This window comes from Brachyistius frenatus, unplaced genomic scaffold, assembly GCF_029030835.1.
Source record: "Brachyistius frenatus isolate BFR_SWC_R1_liver_20210118 unplaced genomic scaffold, ASM2903083v1 Contig_16, whole genome shotgun sequence".
NCBI classification, from domain to species: domain Eukaryota; kingdom Metazoa; phylum Chordata; class Actinopteri; family Embiotocidae; genus Brachyistius; species Brachyistius frenatus.
Window position 1 is genome coordinate 382,303 of NW_027210615.1, and position 18,006 is coordinate 400,308.

Genomic DNA, 18,006 nt, shown 5'->3' on the forward strand with positions numbered 1-18,006 from the left:
CTTGTAGTGATGCCAGTTTCCTGACAAATATATCACATGGTCTGATCCTGGCCCTACTGGTGATGGTAGAGATGGAGCAGGGAGGAACCTGTAAATATATTTCTAATGAGTCCAGCTTTCTTTTGATAGAGAGTGCTTCTTGCTGTATCGGCCAAAGATTTGTATATTCAGCATCATAGCTTAACTGTAACACACTAGACAACAGATTTCTACAAATGTAATGTAAGCAGCAAAGTGTTGTCCTTAAATGTCTGAAGGAAAACATCTGGATCACAGTTTGAACTTTTTTGGAGACTGACTTTCTTGACTTTTGCATGTCTGCTTTCAGGATTAAGCTCAAGCTACAAGTATGTATGTACTTCAGGCTTAGCTGTTCCATTATACTTGGGATAACTGAGTTTAATCAGCAAATGAGCAAATAAATCGAGTTTGACTCAGTGATATGTGGGAGTACAATAGACTTGACAATATATCCCACTAATCAATACATACAGAGCATGTACTGCATGATATGTGGTCTCTCTCACTCAATTATGCACATTAAATAACTCTCGACTAATCAGTTTAATAATCAGCAAGCAGGAATCACAGAGCTCTGTGTCTTCATATCTTATGTCATTAAGATCTAACAAGATATCGCAGAACAGACCTCTAATTCTGGAGATGAGAGGTCTGCGGGAGTTAAGGAAACAGAAAGGAGTGGCAGACGGAGTAAGAGGGACACTAGAAGGGAGAACCATGAGGGGTGCAAACAGTTGTAGATGAGAGGCGGGAGGCTGACACTATAAATCATATCTTTGTAGCGCTCTGCTCCTGTCCTACTGTGCTCCAGGACAAAGCAGGGTTTTTGACAGTTTCCCTTTGTTCCTTCATCGAAAAACTGAAACTAGTTCATATGACCTCATTTGTCCATTCTTGATCATTGTTTGTGTTAGGAAAGGACTCAAAATCTTGAAATCTGAACTCTCCACCTGTCAGAGAGGTGAAAACATTTATGCACCATTAAAGCACCCTTAATACAACCACTTCAGTTTCTCTCTTCAACATGACATTCAGAAAGAAAGACAGACATCCGTGCAAAGTGTGTCATCCATGCATGCGCGTGTGTGCGACGTTAATCCCACCTTACTTTTTAAAATGGGGCATTTTCAAAAAAAAGCTTAAAACATTATATAAATTTATATTGGTGGAATAACACGATAAAAGGGTTTTACCATCTCAGACTGACATGACCTCGCAGGAGACAGATGTTGTGTGTTTTTGTAAGAATAAGAAGAGCATTAATGGTGCTATGAGTGACTCTTTTGTTGGGTCGTGTTTCGAAACAATGAGCAGGACATCCTTTCTGGCCCTCATTAATCTTATTAAGACCAAAGAGAACACAGGCTAATCGGAGCTGATTAGCCTGCTTCTGGCCGCCTGGCTGATTCACCTCCGTGCACACAGCCTCACACTCACACGCACACTAGCACACACTGACAGAATCGCACTGAAAACCCTCTCACTTTTTGCACTGTCGTAAGAGCCTACACAGACATCCACAAAAACATTTCCATGCATAAACACTCTCATAAAGTTGGTTTGCAGAGGTGGAGCTGCATTTGCCGAAGAATGTTAGAGGCCGAGTCGAGGCGCAGCACTTCTCAGAATCAGAGCCATTGAAGTCTTTCTGGCAATTATCAAACTTCACAACAACTATCGACCACAGTTACATGTTTCCTTCGGTATAGTGTACACCACCAGCTGATTATGACATACTAAGTCTTTTTCTGTCAATATTTATGAGAAAAAAACCTCAGATTATCTTTTTGTTACCTTCACACAAGCATCACAAACATTTTCTTACAGCATGTTTTTCTTAAGGATTATGCCAAGTTTACTTCGTTTTTCAATCCCGAAGTACCTGTAGTGCTGAGCAGAAAGATCCCCAGAGGACAATGTGCTTGACAAGGCCAGGGATATATGGGATATCCAGGCCAGAGATCACCATCCTCATCAGTCCGGGCTCCTGCAGAGGTGGGGAGGGGTAGATTACTGTAGGGCTTTACGGTCCAGAGGAGAGCAGATTTTCCTCTCTAATGTCAGAGTTCATTTAGGTGCTGTAGGACCGACTCATGCTGTGGAGTCCATTTCATTTAGATTCTGCTCAGTTTTTGTGATACTTGCACTATCGGTAAACATACATTTTTATTTTTACTTTTTCATTTTATTAAGTTCCAATAACTTCCTGTTTACATCATGTGACCCAGGCTGACATCATCAGAGCTCTTGGTCACAGACAGAGCATTATGGGATGCTACAGTACCTGTTTGGTGGTGTGGAGGATGACCAGGGTTAGACTGATCACACACACACACACACACACACACACACACACACACACACACACACACACACACACACACACACACACACACACACACACACACACACACACACACACACACACACACACACACACACACACACACACACACACACACACACACACACACACACACACACACACATACAAGGCTGGCCTGAGCCACATGGCATTGAGTGGTATGTCAGCTCTTGTTATCATCACTGAGGGAAGTGACATCGAATGAACCTGCTTCTGTTCTCTTTGTTGTGTGTGTGTGTGTGTGTGTGTGTGTGTGTGTGTGTGCATGTGTCTGTGTGTGTCTGATTTGTTAGGCAGGTCAGGCATGATGGTGGTGCTGGGCCTGCCCTTCTCTCTGATCAATCATAAGCACACACTCACATATACTGTGTGTATATATATATATATACACACACACTGTATATATATAATACAGTGCACAAGTTTTAGGCATTAAGAGTAAAATGGGTCATAAATTGTTTTTATATGTCAATTAACGTAATGCAAATACAGTAAACAAATATAAAAAAATCAAAAAAAAAAAAAATCAATATTTGATGTGACCACCAGCATCAGTTGTCATACGTACCTCTGCACACAGTTTTTCACAGTAGCCTGCTTGGCAGGTTGTTGAAAGTTCGTCTGTAGATTTAATCTGTTTCATTGATCCCACACTGGCTCCCTAATGTCCAGCATGTTGCATTTGGGGGACCGCACCATCTGTTGCTGGACTCCTTGTTCTTCTTGTCACTGAAGATAGTTTTAAAAAAAACAACTTTCTAGCTGTGTGTTTGGGGTCGTTGCCATGGATTGCAGAATGAATCTGGGTCCAATGAGACACCTCTTGTTGGTGCTGCATGATAATAACAATCTGAAAACTGATTGAACCGTTGATTTACAGAGCTAGAAGAAGGAGGGACTGCACCTAAAAACACAAAGCAAACCTGTTGCATTCAGCACTAAAATCAGGGTGAGCAATCAGACAGAAAGAAAAAAATTGGTTTGTCAGAACAGCGACCATCTGCACACTGTCACTTCTCTATTCTACAGCTATTATACAGTTAACACCTTCACCCCTGTCACTTCCGATCACTCTTTCACACACTCTTTCTCTCCTGAAAGCTCGGTCCAGCAACATTATTTGCAGCGTCAAATATCTGGCTGACTGGCTTTGTGTCCAAGTTAAAGAAGTTCCTGGATTATTTCTTTGTGAAATAAATACATTTACATTGTTGTTGCCAGATCACAGAACAAGGTAGGAAGGACACCCTGCCAAGTTAATTTCTCTTCTACTTGACTACACTCTGTGCATTTTTTTTTTTTATGGATTTCTCTTCTTCATAAAGTTCACAATGAACTGTTTTGAGGTATTCTCAAAAGTGATTTTAATCCCCTAAAAAATACACACGAATCAACAATGCCAACATTTCCTATGAGAACAGAAACGATCCCTCACAAAGTCGGTCTGAACTAAACAATCTTTTGTCTTACACTATTTTGGGAAACACAAACCCTCGCATCCTTTCTTTCAGTTTTAAAAAAACAGCAGACTGTTGTCACAGCATGAACAAAGACCGACCGATGAGAGGGACGGACGGTGGAAAAGTGAAGGTGGCAGCGAGCTTTTACTTCAGGCTAACAGCACAGGAACTTAAAAGAAGATAAAGCGCACACAATCTTAGTAAAAAAACAATATTAAGAATTTAAACCAATTCAAATCCTAATCATTAAACACTTATTTTCACAATTTGATGTCTGTGTCGCTGCTGTTGGTTCAAGTGGCCCTTGTCCTATTAGTAGTAGTTTTGTGTTTGTAGTTTTCAATTTCTACAGACTGCTACATTTAAATTGTTGTCCAAGCAGATGCTTTTGTGTAAATAATCGATACAATTAGTATTACTGCAGATTTGTCGAGGAGATCAGAACAATTAATTCTAATTCTAGCAGAAAAATTAAAAAACCTTTTCAAAAACAAATTAATTGGTGATGTGTGCTGGGAGAACACAAAAATTTGACTTGTTATTATAACTGCAAAGATTCACACAACATAATGTGGCACTTGCAGAGTACAGCCAAGTCACCACTGCTGCTACTAGTTCCTTTTACTGGAAAACACAATAGTAGATTCTTACCATTTTACAGCGAGTACCGTACAGTATACATTAACCACACACACAACTGCAATTTATTTCACTCACCCTGTGATGTGAATGATTCTATTCTAATTTTTTGGGACTTAAAAAGGTAAAAACTTGTTTAATTTGAGGTTGCAGTTTGATGCTGTGTTGAAGGACAAGAGGATTAGTTGTTTTTTTAAATTAGTTTTGCAAAATGTGACGCAAGCTTGTTTTCCTCCTTGAGGACGACACTTTGTTTTTATTTACTGCTTCCCAGATTTGTGTCCTAGTTCACTGAGGGTTCAGGAACAGATTATCAATGAGTTGATGGATGTTAAACTGCCTTACTCTATTTCACTCTTTTCATTTCTCTTTCTGTCCTTAAACCATCTATTAAAGTCAAAGGTTTTCCTTCTGTCTGTCTCTCCTTTACCTGTCCTGCTAGCATTTTCTTTTCTCCACCTCCTCGATACTGTCTTAACATTCCTTCCCTACTCTTTTGCCTTTACTTTGTCTCCTGCTGTAATCTGTTTACTTTAATCCTCATCAACCCTTTGGCTGCAGTTTTCTAAACCAAGGTCAAAACCCCAAAAGTAATTTGGTACTGGATAACATCATTTCCATTTGTATCTTCCTCTATAAGCATGAGATATTCTGTGCAAACTCTCCATATAGAAAGTCTGTATTTGCTTAAGTGTTATTCACTCGCTTTGTTTTTCTTTTAAGATTTTTAAGTATTTCAAATGAAACTTAGCATGAGCAGGCAGGAGTTTGGTGTCTTGCTAAAGGACACGTCAGGAGATGATCTAGTCCATTTCAAGTGTCTCAATTTAGTTACAAAGGGATTCAGTTAATTACTCACAGTCCAGGGGTGCCATCATTTTTGTGAATGTTGTTGTAGCAGGTTATTAGATTAGAGTTGGTGTCAGATTTCTCACAAAAGATGTTTAGTTTTTAATTGATCTTGGTTTAAAACCTGCTTAGTCATGATGACTTGTCACCAAAGTAACCTTAAATATCTGAGAAATTTGAGATTGTGAATATTCTGCAGTGTAGTCATATACTTTACATGCAGTGTTTTATTTATTTGATGAAGATGAAATCCAAACTTGAGAATAATTATCCCGTGAGGGGAAATCACTGATGAAGCACAGTGTTACACTGAGACATCATACTGTATGGTCACACACACTCAAACAGAAGTAGATGTCGTTGTGTTGTGGCTCTTTAAAACTGCAGATTTACTAATGTAGAGATATCCTTGCAGAACATAATCTCACCTTCACATGAGATTTCAAAAACAGCTCGAAATGATTCAGTCAGTCAGATGCAATCAACACATTTTGAAGATGCCCTGTGGAGTGTTCTCGTAAACAAAGTTATATTTTTTTTATTAAGTATTAAGTTTTTTTAAGATTTTAAATCGTTTATTATTTACACGTTTACTCGGCAGCAGTCTCCTTTTTCTTCTCTTCTTTTTGCCACAGCACTACTTTTGTATGTTACAGATGAGACTAGACAAGAAACTAGCAGCAGAAATATGTGTAGATTAACCTGCATGTTAGAACAAGCCTGATTTGTTTATGTGGACAACACAAACAAAACCAGGAACCACTTGTAAAACTATTGCTATGTAGAGCTGCCAGTGGTTTAAAACTCTTTTAAAATCTTGACCGTCTGTAAACAGTTGCTGTTTGGTAACACATTGCAGACACTGAGTTGTAGATATTATAAATACTATGTTTATGTGAAACACAGCTCGGTAACAAGAAGTCAAGTCAACTTTATTTTGTACTTGCATCAAAGTGTATTCAAACAGAGACAGCACACAGCATAAAGGTTTTAAAATTAGTATAATTAATTTATGAATTGTGATTCAGCACAAGAGAGGCCTATTCTCACTTTGAATTTCTTAAAAAAAATTGTTTTGTATGACAGTCAAGGATAACTCTTTGTTTCCAGAACAGCTATTAAGAATGATGTCTAAGTGCTTGAAAGACTGTCAGTCATCTGTTGTGTAGCTCAGTCAAAGTTTTAAGGTCATTTTTTTCTTTGCATTGCAACCAGTGAACTCTCATGGAGCAGAACCTTTTAAACTGCTTCATATCAACAGTAAAACTCTACCTCACTGCTCTTAGCTTTAACTGGGTAGCAATTAATTGACTCTTTTAGACTGAAAACATGCGGTCCCTGCGAATTCGAAAACATCACAGAGGACATTTTGTTCATCCTCTTGCAGAGACTCTCAGCTCTTTTGGCTTCAGTAGCCCAAATTTCTTGTCCAGCTCCCAAAACAGGGGATTTTGTGGCTTACAGGATGCACTGCTCCTCCTTAAATCAATTAAGCCGCTTCACTTTGAGTGCCCGGGCCTCTGTTGTGCTCTCTACTGTGAAGAGCCAACATCTTAAAGCTCTGGAAAATCTATGGGCATGGTGTTCATGAAATTATCGTAGTTTTCTCAAGAGATTTAGATGAGGTCTATGTTTATGTACGAATTCACTGGGTTGAGCTTGTTCACAAAAATCTGCACAATTTCAAAACACCCTCCTCCCTAGTTTTAACAGAACAAAAAGTCGTCCAGAGAAGAGGGTTAACAGGGTCTGGGGGGGGCTCTCTCTCCACCTCCCGGTCAGCACTCAACCCCACTCTCGTTCTCTCACGCAGACACAGCTTCAGGCCTGTGCCACGTGTTAGTCTCAAACACTGCTTACTATCCAGGAATCCCCTGGGGATGTGAGGAATAAAAGGGATTCAGTATTTATTATATAACGTTGTGCCATGTGTGTTATATCCATCATGAGGTATGTTGTAGGGCAGAGGCCAAAGGTGATTATTTTTCTACCTATAAATCCACTCCTGTGCCCTGCAGGGAGGAGGAGAGGTGAGGTTACATGAGCATGTCTCCTCATTTTCTTTCATTTAGACTGTGTGGGCTTAAATGTACAATTACTTTGTCATTGGTCTTTACACAGTTGAGTTGCTGAATTATACAAATAGCAATGTTAAAACTATCAGAATGAAAAAACATTTTATTTGGAAAATTGTATATAATAATAGTTTGTAATAGTTGAGCTGTGCTTTCTTCAAAAGTTTAATGAGTTTATATTTAGGAATTTTCCTTACCTGCTAAGACAAAAACCTTTATGTACACAAAAAAACTGGAATGAAACAACCTCAGCTACCCTCAGAGATTAAACCGTTTCCCTGCAGCTGCGTCACAGTAAAAGCCAAAATCCTGTTCTTTTAATGGAAAGCTTTTAAAGTAAAGCAGCTGCAGGAGGTGTCTAGTTTTATTAACAGCAGTATATGCATGCACCTACCCCATGAAAACTGCTTTCTGCTGCTCTTGTTGTTGCAACATTTTGTCGATTAGCTGTTTCAGGGATTTTCTTTTTCACTTCGGTTTCAGTGGTTTGTCGGTTCATTCTGCAGTTGTATGAGCAGAAAACATCCCTCGGATACAGTTGACGAACTGGGCATTTAGCTAATTGTTAATTAACTAATTGTGTCTGGACAAAATGTACTTTTCAACATATTTTAAAATATTTATATAGCCTCGTACTCGAAAAAATATGTACTCAAAAGCAGAATAAGCATCACTTGATCTAACTGTTCAACAGTCAAAAATCTAATGATAATGTGTCCTTTTTAGTATTGCGACCAATAAATAATATATGCAGACAAACACACTGCCTCAAGGTAATTAAAGCAAATACTGCAAACCTAAACTGATGATTAAAGGCATAAATTCAAAACACAAACTGTTGATTTAGCTTTTGAACACCTGTCAGATTTGTTAGATGCTCGTGTAGCCTAATTGCTGTGCGTATTCTCTATTGTGTGTGTGCAATTCTCTGTATGTGAGTGTTTATACGCTTCTTGCGGTTTAAGTTGGTATGTAAGATCATGTGACCACTGTGTTTGTTGTCTCCATTGTCCCGAAGTAATCTCCATTCTTCATGCACAGACCTGCTGATTATCAGCTTCACTCCCAGGTCACAACCTGAATATATATATATATACACACACACACACACACACACACACACACACACACACACACACACACACACACACACACACACACACACACACACACACACACACACACACACACACACACACACACACACACACACACACACACACACACACACACACGGTTGTGTTTATATCACTACAGAGGAAAATACATTGACTTCCAATAACTTCCTGGAGATTTAATATAACTATGAATAGAACTTGTTTAACCCCAAGTCTTCATACAAATATTAAATGATTAACACTGGGGCAACTTTATTTTTTGGCCCCAAAAGGCAGGTGGGTCCACACAATGTGACTGAGTAAACAGATTTATGTCCCAACAATGGCAGCTGTTCACTGAGCAGAAGAGAAGACATTTCAGACTTGTGTAAATAACAGCAGGATGGAGCAAGAATGTTAAATTGGATGGAGGCAGGTGTGTGTTCATGTGTACTTTGAAGGCTCTTATCAGTGCGAAACAGCTCTGAATCATGGTGCTTGTTGACCTTAACAGGTCATCACCCAGCTACAGTGGTGACACAACACTCAGCTTACACCAGTTAACAATAAAGATCCAGACAAAGACATGGCCATTGTTGAAAATCAATATTTACTCAGCAACAGTTGTTCATCTAATGCATCTGGACAATTCTGTAATATCAGAGGACCACAGCAGTGATTTCTCATGTTTTGGCTCATCCACTTCAAATCATGGATATTTAATATTACTGGTGAATATTTTGCAGAGCTTAATTATTACTTTCTGACATGGAAAATTTACTATATGAAAATCAAAAGACAGACCTTTGCTTGAGTTGTATCATTAATCCGAGTGAAAGTCAAGTCTGCTTTCATTTTTGTCGAGGCCATATTGTCTTGAAGTAACACTGAAGCGTTAGGATTCACAAAAGTTCTGTTAATAGTTTTACATCAGCTTTCTTATTTAAAAAAAAAAAAAAAAAAAAAATCCAGAATCTATGAATAAGCTAATTATGTTTTCTTTCAAAAGTTGAATCAGTTACTGAAAAAACAAAACATGCAACACAAGTCATCGCATGTACAATACATGATTACCACATGTTGCAACTTATGATAACATAGGAAAATATGTAGAAATGTTTTCAAATAGAAATGTACATGTGCTTCAAACATAACACCATTAAAATGTTCCAAAACCATGTTTCATATGTGCACAATCACATGTACCATATGGTCCCATGTGATTGTGCACATGTGAAATTCAGGTGTTTTTTCTGGTTTGCTAGAAAAAAACAAGTTTATTTCACTAAAAAAGATGACTGTTAGTGTATGCATACTGAAGGTTTCAAAGTTTCCATCATGGGCCATAACTGCTGTGCAAAATAGTTGTGATGGTCAAGTAGAAACATGCAGAACTGAAAGCCAGTGGCTGTTTGAAAATAACTCTTAAATCTAAAGTAGGCTGCAATTATTGATGTTATCATTAATATAAAAATAAATACAGTTATGAAGCTCAAGCTTGAAAAACACCCTAGTGGTAGCTACATGGTGTTACCGATGTACAATTGCTGCTGTTTAGGTTTACTTTCTGAACGAGGCTTTCTTTAAGTCCCCAGTGCCAGGAGCACCTACAGTATCAATCCCTCTATGAAGCTGTTCGTCTGGCTGGCTGGCTGCCTTTCTGAAGCGTGGTTTGAGTTTGTGTACCACTGCAGGTCTCTGCCTGCGTGCTTTGGTGTGAATTCTGAGTGTCACCGATGTCGTCAGTGTCTTTCTGTAACCAGTGTTTCTTTGTTGTCCGAGTGCGCTTTGTGAGTTTGTGTCCTTTAGATTAAGGAGTGCTTAGCTTAATGGGCCTTAAAACCTGCCGACTCACTAACCTTTTGCTTGGTGAGCTGGAGGGATAGAGAGTTAGTGTGTGGGAGAGACTGAAAGGGAGAAGTGAGATATGTAGGAGAGGGAAGCGTGTTTCTGTCAGAGAGAGAAAGAAAGTGGAGGTGAGAAAGTGAAATAATATATAATTACAATAAATAGATATGTGTGTGTGTGTGTGTGTGTGTGTGTGTGTGTGTGTGTGTGTGTGTGTGTGTGTGTGTGTGTGTGTGTGTGTGTGTGTGTGTGTGTGTGTGGATATCCAAATTAAGGGACCTGCTTTCATTACCCGACACATAGTTACCATGGAAACGTTCAGATGATGCAGCAGGACATACACTATGACTAAGTCTTTGAGATTTTTTTTGGCCTTGAAATATTGTATTTGCTACATCTTTATTGCTTATTGGTCTCTCTCTTATTGGTCTCTTTGGTGTTTGTTGCACTGCTTTTCCCCAGAGATCATCTGTCAATCACACGGCATCATTAACATTGTGACACCTTTTGAAATTTGTGCTGTTTCAGTTTGAACTTCCGCATGTGTTCATCCATTGTGATCTTTAGTCCATAGTTTGTTGTTTTATTCCTAACAGTTAATGGAAAGTAAATGACTTTCTGTGCTGTGTTTTTCATGGTTACCTGAATGCCTCATTATGTGGTGCAGGACTAAGAAAGTATTTTTCAGCCGCAGTCGCATCCCTCTATAAAAGGCAGATGTTACATATTTCATAAAGCCGCTGCTGGATGAAAACCTTGAGCTTTCAAAAGAAACCTTATAAGCTTTGTATTCGCTAACTAAAGGATGGCCTTGAATGTTTGACGTTGAATTTTAAATGGATTTTTCTGTGGCAACTGAAGTATAAGAGTGAAAAATAAACAGAACAATGTACAGTTTTAAGTGCTTTAAGTCCTTTACGTCCTGTTCTTCTAGAATCAGTGAGGATAAATACACCTTCACTGACACACAGATGGTTCTTAAACTGGAAGCACAGTGTGTCATGTAATGTCAGCTTGAGGGGTACATTTGGTGAATGTGACGAACCAAAACCGTTGTGTTAAGTTTGAGAATTTGTGACAGGATGGAGGTAGCATTGAAAATGTGTCTAAGACAAAGTTTAAATGTGTCCTTGTTTATTCTGAGACTGACATTTGACACTTTATTGGTTGAGACCTGCTCTTACTGTAAGTCAGCAGGAGTATAATCAAAGATAAATTTCCCCTGGTTTAAAAAACAGAAAACGGTTGTAATCATTTCCCTGGTTACCAGCCCAACTGTTTTCTTTTATGTTGTGCCCGATACCAGTTTTTAATGATTACATCTGTACATACATATTACTTCACTCACGAGTTGAAGTAACTTCTTCTATTCTTTTTCATTGTCTCACTCTCTCCCTTGTATTTTCCTTCCTTGAATCCTTTCCCTCTATGCAGGAAACAGTAGAATATGCCTTCCTGATCATTTTCACTATTGAGACATTTATGAAGATTATTGCCTATGGCCTGGTCATGCACCAAAACTCCTATGTCCGAAACGGCTGGAACATGCTGGACTTTGTCATCGTCATAGTGGGGTGAGTTCACACACACACACACACAATAAGTACACACAGTTTTTTTCTTACATACACTTAAGCCTGAATCATACACACAATCTCTTGTATGGCCTTTCATATACTATAAAACATATGTACACTGTACAAGCACCGTAACTCAATGTTCATTTGCTTTAGTCTCTCGATTAAAAATGGTTCATCAGCTTGTAAATTGTCGTCATTTCCAGTAGCCAGACGAAGCACTCACACGCACGCACGCACGCACGCACACACACACACAAACCCACGGCTTTGTATAGTGTCGGTTTCTGAGTATACCACCTGGCCCTGCCGGACTTCAATGCAAACTGTGCTGAGGTGTGAAAAGCTAAAGGTAAATATGCATAGACATGAAGGGCACACACATTAACCACACATATAGAAGCTTACACACTTTTGCACACAGATGTGCGTGGGCACAGAGACAACTACAAAGAGGACACATGGCTTTGTTCTGTGCTTTCTGACTCTTGTGCTTTCATCTTTTTTTGCTCTGTTTTCATGTCACTGCCCTCTTTTCCCTCTTTCTCCCGCTCTCTCACACATCTGTCTCTCTTTACCTAAACTTTCCTTCTCCAGGTTGTTCAGTGTGGTTCTGGAGATGATAACCAAAGACGCTGACTCTGGCAGCCAGTCTGGAGGCAAACCTGGGGGGTTTGATGTCAAGGCCCTCCGAGCCTTTCGCGTTCTACGACCCCTTCGCCTTGTCTCAGGAGTTCCCAGTGAGTCAGTGCAGAAATGCCTTTTAAGTCCATGAGGCCAAGTCAAATCATACAAGTCAATCTTATCATATTTAATTATTTTCATAAAATAAAGGTCCTGTATTCCCACAAAGGAGTTTTCAAAAACCCTGTGAGATCAGACCTCTAATATGGTTGAAGGTGGATGTAGCTACTGTCTGTACTGGGAAGCATGTGAGGCAAGTCAACTCTATGTAGAATCAACAGTGACAAGCTGTGTACACACCCTCAGAGAGATGTAGCCAGGAAACAAATGAAACAGTGGTGGATGGACTATTCACATCCTGTACTGAAGTAAAAGTACTAATATAGCAAAAGTCCTGCATGAAAAATCCTTCTTCGGTAAAATTACAGAAGTATCAGAAGAAAAATGTAGTTAGCAAAAGTACTGGTTTGGTCTCTCTGACTGATATTACTATATATATGACATCATTTTATCATTATTGGATATCTTCTTTTATTACTCTGTGATCTGTCCACATTATGGTGCTGCACTCTGTTCTTGCGCAACAATAGGAGTCTCTGAACTCTCTGACCCACCTGTGTATGTGTACCAGTTCATTTGAGTCAATTCAGATTCCAGTATTAATTAACAAAAAGGCCATACATAAATACCGCCATACTGATGCATAGCTGACATGACTCATTTGGCAATGATATACTTGTAGAATTAGAGATATTCAAGGGTAACTTCCTCATTGGTGCACAGCGTGCCTCACTGTGTCATGTAGGACATATTGAGAGGGGACCCTTGTTAACTGCACACCCTTCTTACTAACGGTTATAGCTTTATAACACAACAATTCATAACTCAGTTAATTGTATTTAACAGGCAAAATACTGTTTAACACAGTAATTTGTGACAAACAATTTGTGACACTAATGACTGTAGCCTACTGTATATGTACAAAATTACATGGCTTGGTACGTCACTGTGGTCCAGTTTACCTGCACTGAGCCGTATGAAGACACATTTGATTTGAATGTTTTAAATACTTCAGCATATTAAATAATTATTATTTTTTTTTAGATTGTTACATGATTGCGTAGGATAAGACCAAATCAGTGTTTTGGATTTTTGTAAAAATGAAGTGTTAAAACAATAATGCAACCACACAGAAAAATTGTTCACAATTAAATCTCATCTCAAAGTCCTATGTTGTAATGTTAATGAAAGTTAAAAATAATTTGTGGCTCCAACCCGTGACTCAGGGTCCCTTCCAAAAATTCAATGGGTTCTTCCTTTGCCCATGTTACACCCTTTCACCAATTTTTTTATACACATTTTCCAGGTAGTTTTTGTGCAATCCTGCAGACAAACAGACAAACAAAACAAACTGCACAGAAAACAAAACCTCCTTGGTGAAGGTAAATGTAAGAATCCGCGAGGAATCACCATGGAAGATGGATGTATGGTCCCTACTGTTTTGCCCTGTTCTTTTATCACCCAGGAGATACTGCTTCCTTCTCTGCTTCTGTTTTCACCACACATTTGACCTCACATCAACACATGCCCTAATGTGTCTGCACTCTTTGAGTTGCCATAGCAACATGCCATTCACCAGTCTCGGAGAAGAAAAAACATCTGGGAAAGATGAAGTTCTTCTGAGCTGAAATTACATTTTCACTTCTATTCTGCTTTAACATTAACGTTTGTCTTTGTTAGCTGGTTTAATTAAGCTGTGATATTTTGGCTTGTTTGCTGAGGTCACAGTTTGTTGGTTTTCTTTTCCTGGAGGTGTTTAATACAGATAATGCTATTATGACAACTGACAGAGAATTTAAAAAAAAATTTTTTATGAGTATGTCTGCTTCCTTAGGAAATATTAAGTGGCATTTTTCACCATGTCTTATGTTTTATATTTATTTTATAAAACTTAGAAAACAGTTGGAAGATTAATTACTAATGAAAATGTGCAACTTTTCTGTGTCCTTCTGGAGGTAAAGGAGGGAAATTATTTTAGGTTGTTGAGTGAAAAACAGAAATAGGCTTAACTCAATATTGAAGTGAATCATTCTGGTGTTGATCTGGTCATTCAGTTTGAGATACTTCTCTTGCTCTAACAGGTTTTTTTTTTAGTAATGTTTACAATTTATAATGGTTTAACTTTGGGCATAAATGTCATGATTTACCATGTTGGCATAAACACATAGGTTTGTTCTGGCGCTGCAGCTAAGGATTATTTCCATGAGTGAAATCCTTTTGTTTAAGAAAATGGTCGAAAATAGTGGAAGATTACTTTATATAATTTTTCACAGCTCCCAAAGCAACACATTTCAATACCCTCTTTTATTTGACCATTATTGTTCACTAATAAAATTCTCACATTACAGAATTGGCATATATTTGGCAATTAGTCCTAAAAATGACTAAAAGACATATTTGATTGTCAGAATAGTTGCAGTTTAATTTTCTATTGATCAACTTGTTACAACACTTGTTTGTTCTTTAGTTAAGACCTTGTTGCGGATTTTTTTTTTTTTTTTTTTTTTTATGGGTAGAAATTCAAATTTGTCTGAATTCTTCTTCTGTGTATATTTGCAGGTTTACAGGTGGTTTTAAATTCCATTATTAAAGCCATGGTTCCCCTGCTTCACATCGCTCTGCTGGTCCTCTTTGTAATTATTATCTACGCCATCATCGGCCTCGAGCTCTTCATCGGCAAAATGCACGCTACGTGCTACGTGATACAAACAGGTAAGGTAGTGCAGAGATTTTTTTTTTCTTGACTTGCTTTTGTTTTCATTTATTTGTGTCGGATATTTTACCCCTCAGTTTCAGCCGTTCATCTTTGAACGTGGGAATGTTATGCAGGGCTTTTTAAGAGGGATTTGTACTCTTTAAATCCATTTAATTTGAGTCCTACAGCCTGCAACATAAACAGGCATATACATCTCAGTTTAACAGGATGGATACAGGATTTAATCCATGTGAATGAATGGACACGTGTACATTGTATGTGAATGGTGACAGGCTGCTGAAAACAGGACAGAACAGCAGATGGTGGATTAAATCTAGCGATTAAATGACTAATTTCTGGCTCTTATGTAAACATGCTTGACTTTTACTCCAGCATGGCAGAATCATTCAAGAAGTAAGGATAAATTGATGGACAGTCATGAATGTCAAGTGTATGTGTGAATATGCACATAAAACCAGAGTCATAATCCTAAATTGCTGACTGACAGGAGCAAAGCATCTTAAATCACAGGGATTGGTGGGCTACACAGTAGTATGACGGCAGTTTTCATTGAGTGTCACTCTCTGTTGTCACCGTTTCCCTTGTACACGTTTCACCTAATCTTTTCCTCTTTCCCTCTCTTTCATCTGTCTGCTTGTTGACGTCAGGAAAAGCATTGTAGACTTAAATCGAGGGGTCAAAACTGAGCGAGACAGAAGCTCCCGTTAATCTCACTCATTTGTGTCTGTTTACTGGCTCTGAGAAAAGCACTTGTCTTGTGGGTTTTGTATGTTTTGTGGGTGGGTGGGGAGGACGTACATTTAAAGTGAAACGTGGATTCGGATTTGTATACATGTGCTGTGGATATTTTAAAAAGAAAGTTTAACATGTGGGTTAATCTGCTTTGTGAGAGGGGGTGGGGCATATTTAATGTGAGGGTGTACTATAATTTTCAAAAATAATTATGTAGTAATCCAATGATTACAGGACATATAATTGTAAAGTGTGACGTTTCCATCGCTGCATGGGTGGATTTATGAGCCACTGACCTCCATGTGCTCAGTGATAAGGCTTAAACAACTGTATGATTATCTCTGTATAAGGTAATAATAGCCATAATGTCATAATAAAAAAAAAAGCAGTTACAGGACATAAAATAAGATAAATGGAATATGCCTTTGGTGCCTTGTTGTTTTTATTGAATGTGTTGATGACGTACATCTCAACTGCAAAATCAAGTCATCTCACATTTTGTTCTTAAAAAAGTGGGCTTGGGAAGTGTTTTATCATACGGTGATATTAATATCAATCAGTTTATTCAGTTTTAATGTTTCAGTGTGTAGGATTTAGGGCAATCGTTAGGCAGACTTGAAATATAATATTCATAAGTATGTTTTCATTACTGTGTAATCACCTGAAACTAACGTAGATTGTGTATTTGTGACCTTAGAATAAGCGCTTCATATCTACATAGGGAGCAGGTCCTCTTCCACAGAGCTCTCCATGTTGGGACAAACCAACCATCGATTTTCAAACATACTTAGAAAGGGGAGGAGGAAGTGAGAAGTGTTCACTTACAGACTGCAACTCACTGCTAATTGCCACGAAATCCCACATACTGCTCCTTTCAAGTCTTCTCAGCCTTTATTATGCACCAGTAGATTCACCTGTGTGTCTCTGTACTTCCAGGTGCCCTGGCAGAAGAAGAGGCCACGCCGTGCGCGGTATCAGGGCATGGCCGTCACTGTCTGTTCAATGGTACAGCTTGCCGAGAGGGCTGGCAAGGCCCCAACAATGGCATCACCAACTTTGACAATTTTTTGTTTGCCATGCTCACTGTGTTCCAGTGCATCACCATGGAGGGCTGGACTGACGTTCTCTACTGGGTAATCTGCCAATCTGCATCAATATTACTCACATGAAGCCCAAACTGGGCAGCATATTTTGGTTTTCTTTCTCCATGTGTCTCAAAATTGAAAATGCCTGAGATTTTCTTTATTTTGTTGAATGTTGTGTCTCTTCCAGGATGTTTGAAAATATGAATGGACCTCATCTCAGTTATTTCGCATCCTTATTTAGGCCCCTAATTTATAGAATCTCTGTTTCTGTCTCCTGCAAATTCACACAATATGATGTTTTTGTTTTTGAAAGAAGTCCTCAGTGAGAGCTGTAGCCCGAACAATCAACTTTCTTTTAGTTAATAGCAAGTATTTAAAAACTGAAAAAGCCAGGCTCACTACAAAACGCTCAGCTTCTTATCAGCAAAAAAAAAAAAAAAAAAATCACCAACAGCTTTTAATTAGCCAAAACACTCAGCATTGACAATGAGTTTTCATCACAATCTACCCACACCCTTTTATTGATGGAGACCCTCATCCACGAAATAATGAGCATCTCTCTCTCCTTCTCTCCCGTCTCTCTCTGTCTCTCTGCGTCCCTCTCTGTCTCTCTGTGTCCCTCTGTGTCCCTCTCTGTCTCTCTGTGTCCCTCTGTGTGCCTCACACACTCTTTACTGCTCTCATGCATGTACTGTACGTGTTGCCATGGCGATTCCATGCTAGTGCTGCTGTTAAAGTGGTGGAAGGAAAGACATTAGATAAACCTAGAAGGAGGAGAGGAGGAGGATCAATAGGTGG

The 18,006-nt window shown here is 38.7% G+C and overlaps 1 protein-coding gene across 3 annotated transcripts in view; it reads left to right on the plus strand.

Moving 5' to 3' along the window:
* The window catches only part of cacna1db (calcium channel, voltage-dependent, L type, alpha 1D subunit, b), an 88,574-nt gene that overhangs the window by 23,126 nt on the left and 47,442 nt on the right, over positions 1–18,006 (plus strand). For all 3 annotated transcript variants that reach the window (XM_069693838.1, XM_069693839.1, XM_069693840.1), the window contains exons 4-7: positions 11,789–11,928; positions 12,529–12,671; positions 15,235–15,387; positions 17,060–17,256. In XM_069693838.1, coding sequence (XP_069549939.1) covers positions 11,789–11,928; positions 12,529–12,671; positions 15,235–15,387; positions 17,060–17,256 — 633 coding nt within the window. The remainder of the gene's footprint in view (positions 1–11,788; positions 11,929–12,528; positions 12,672–15,234; positions 15,388–17,059; positions 17,257–18,006) is intronic.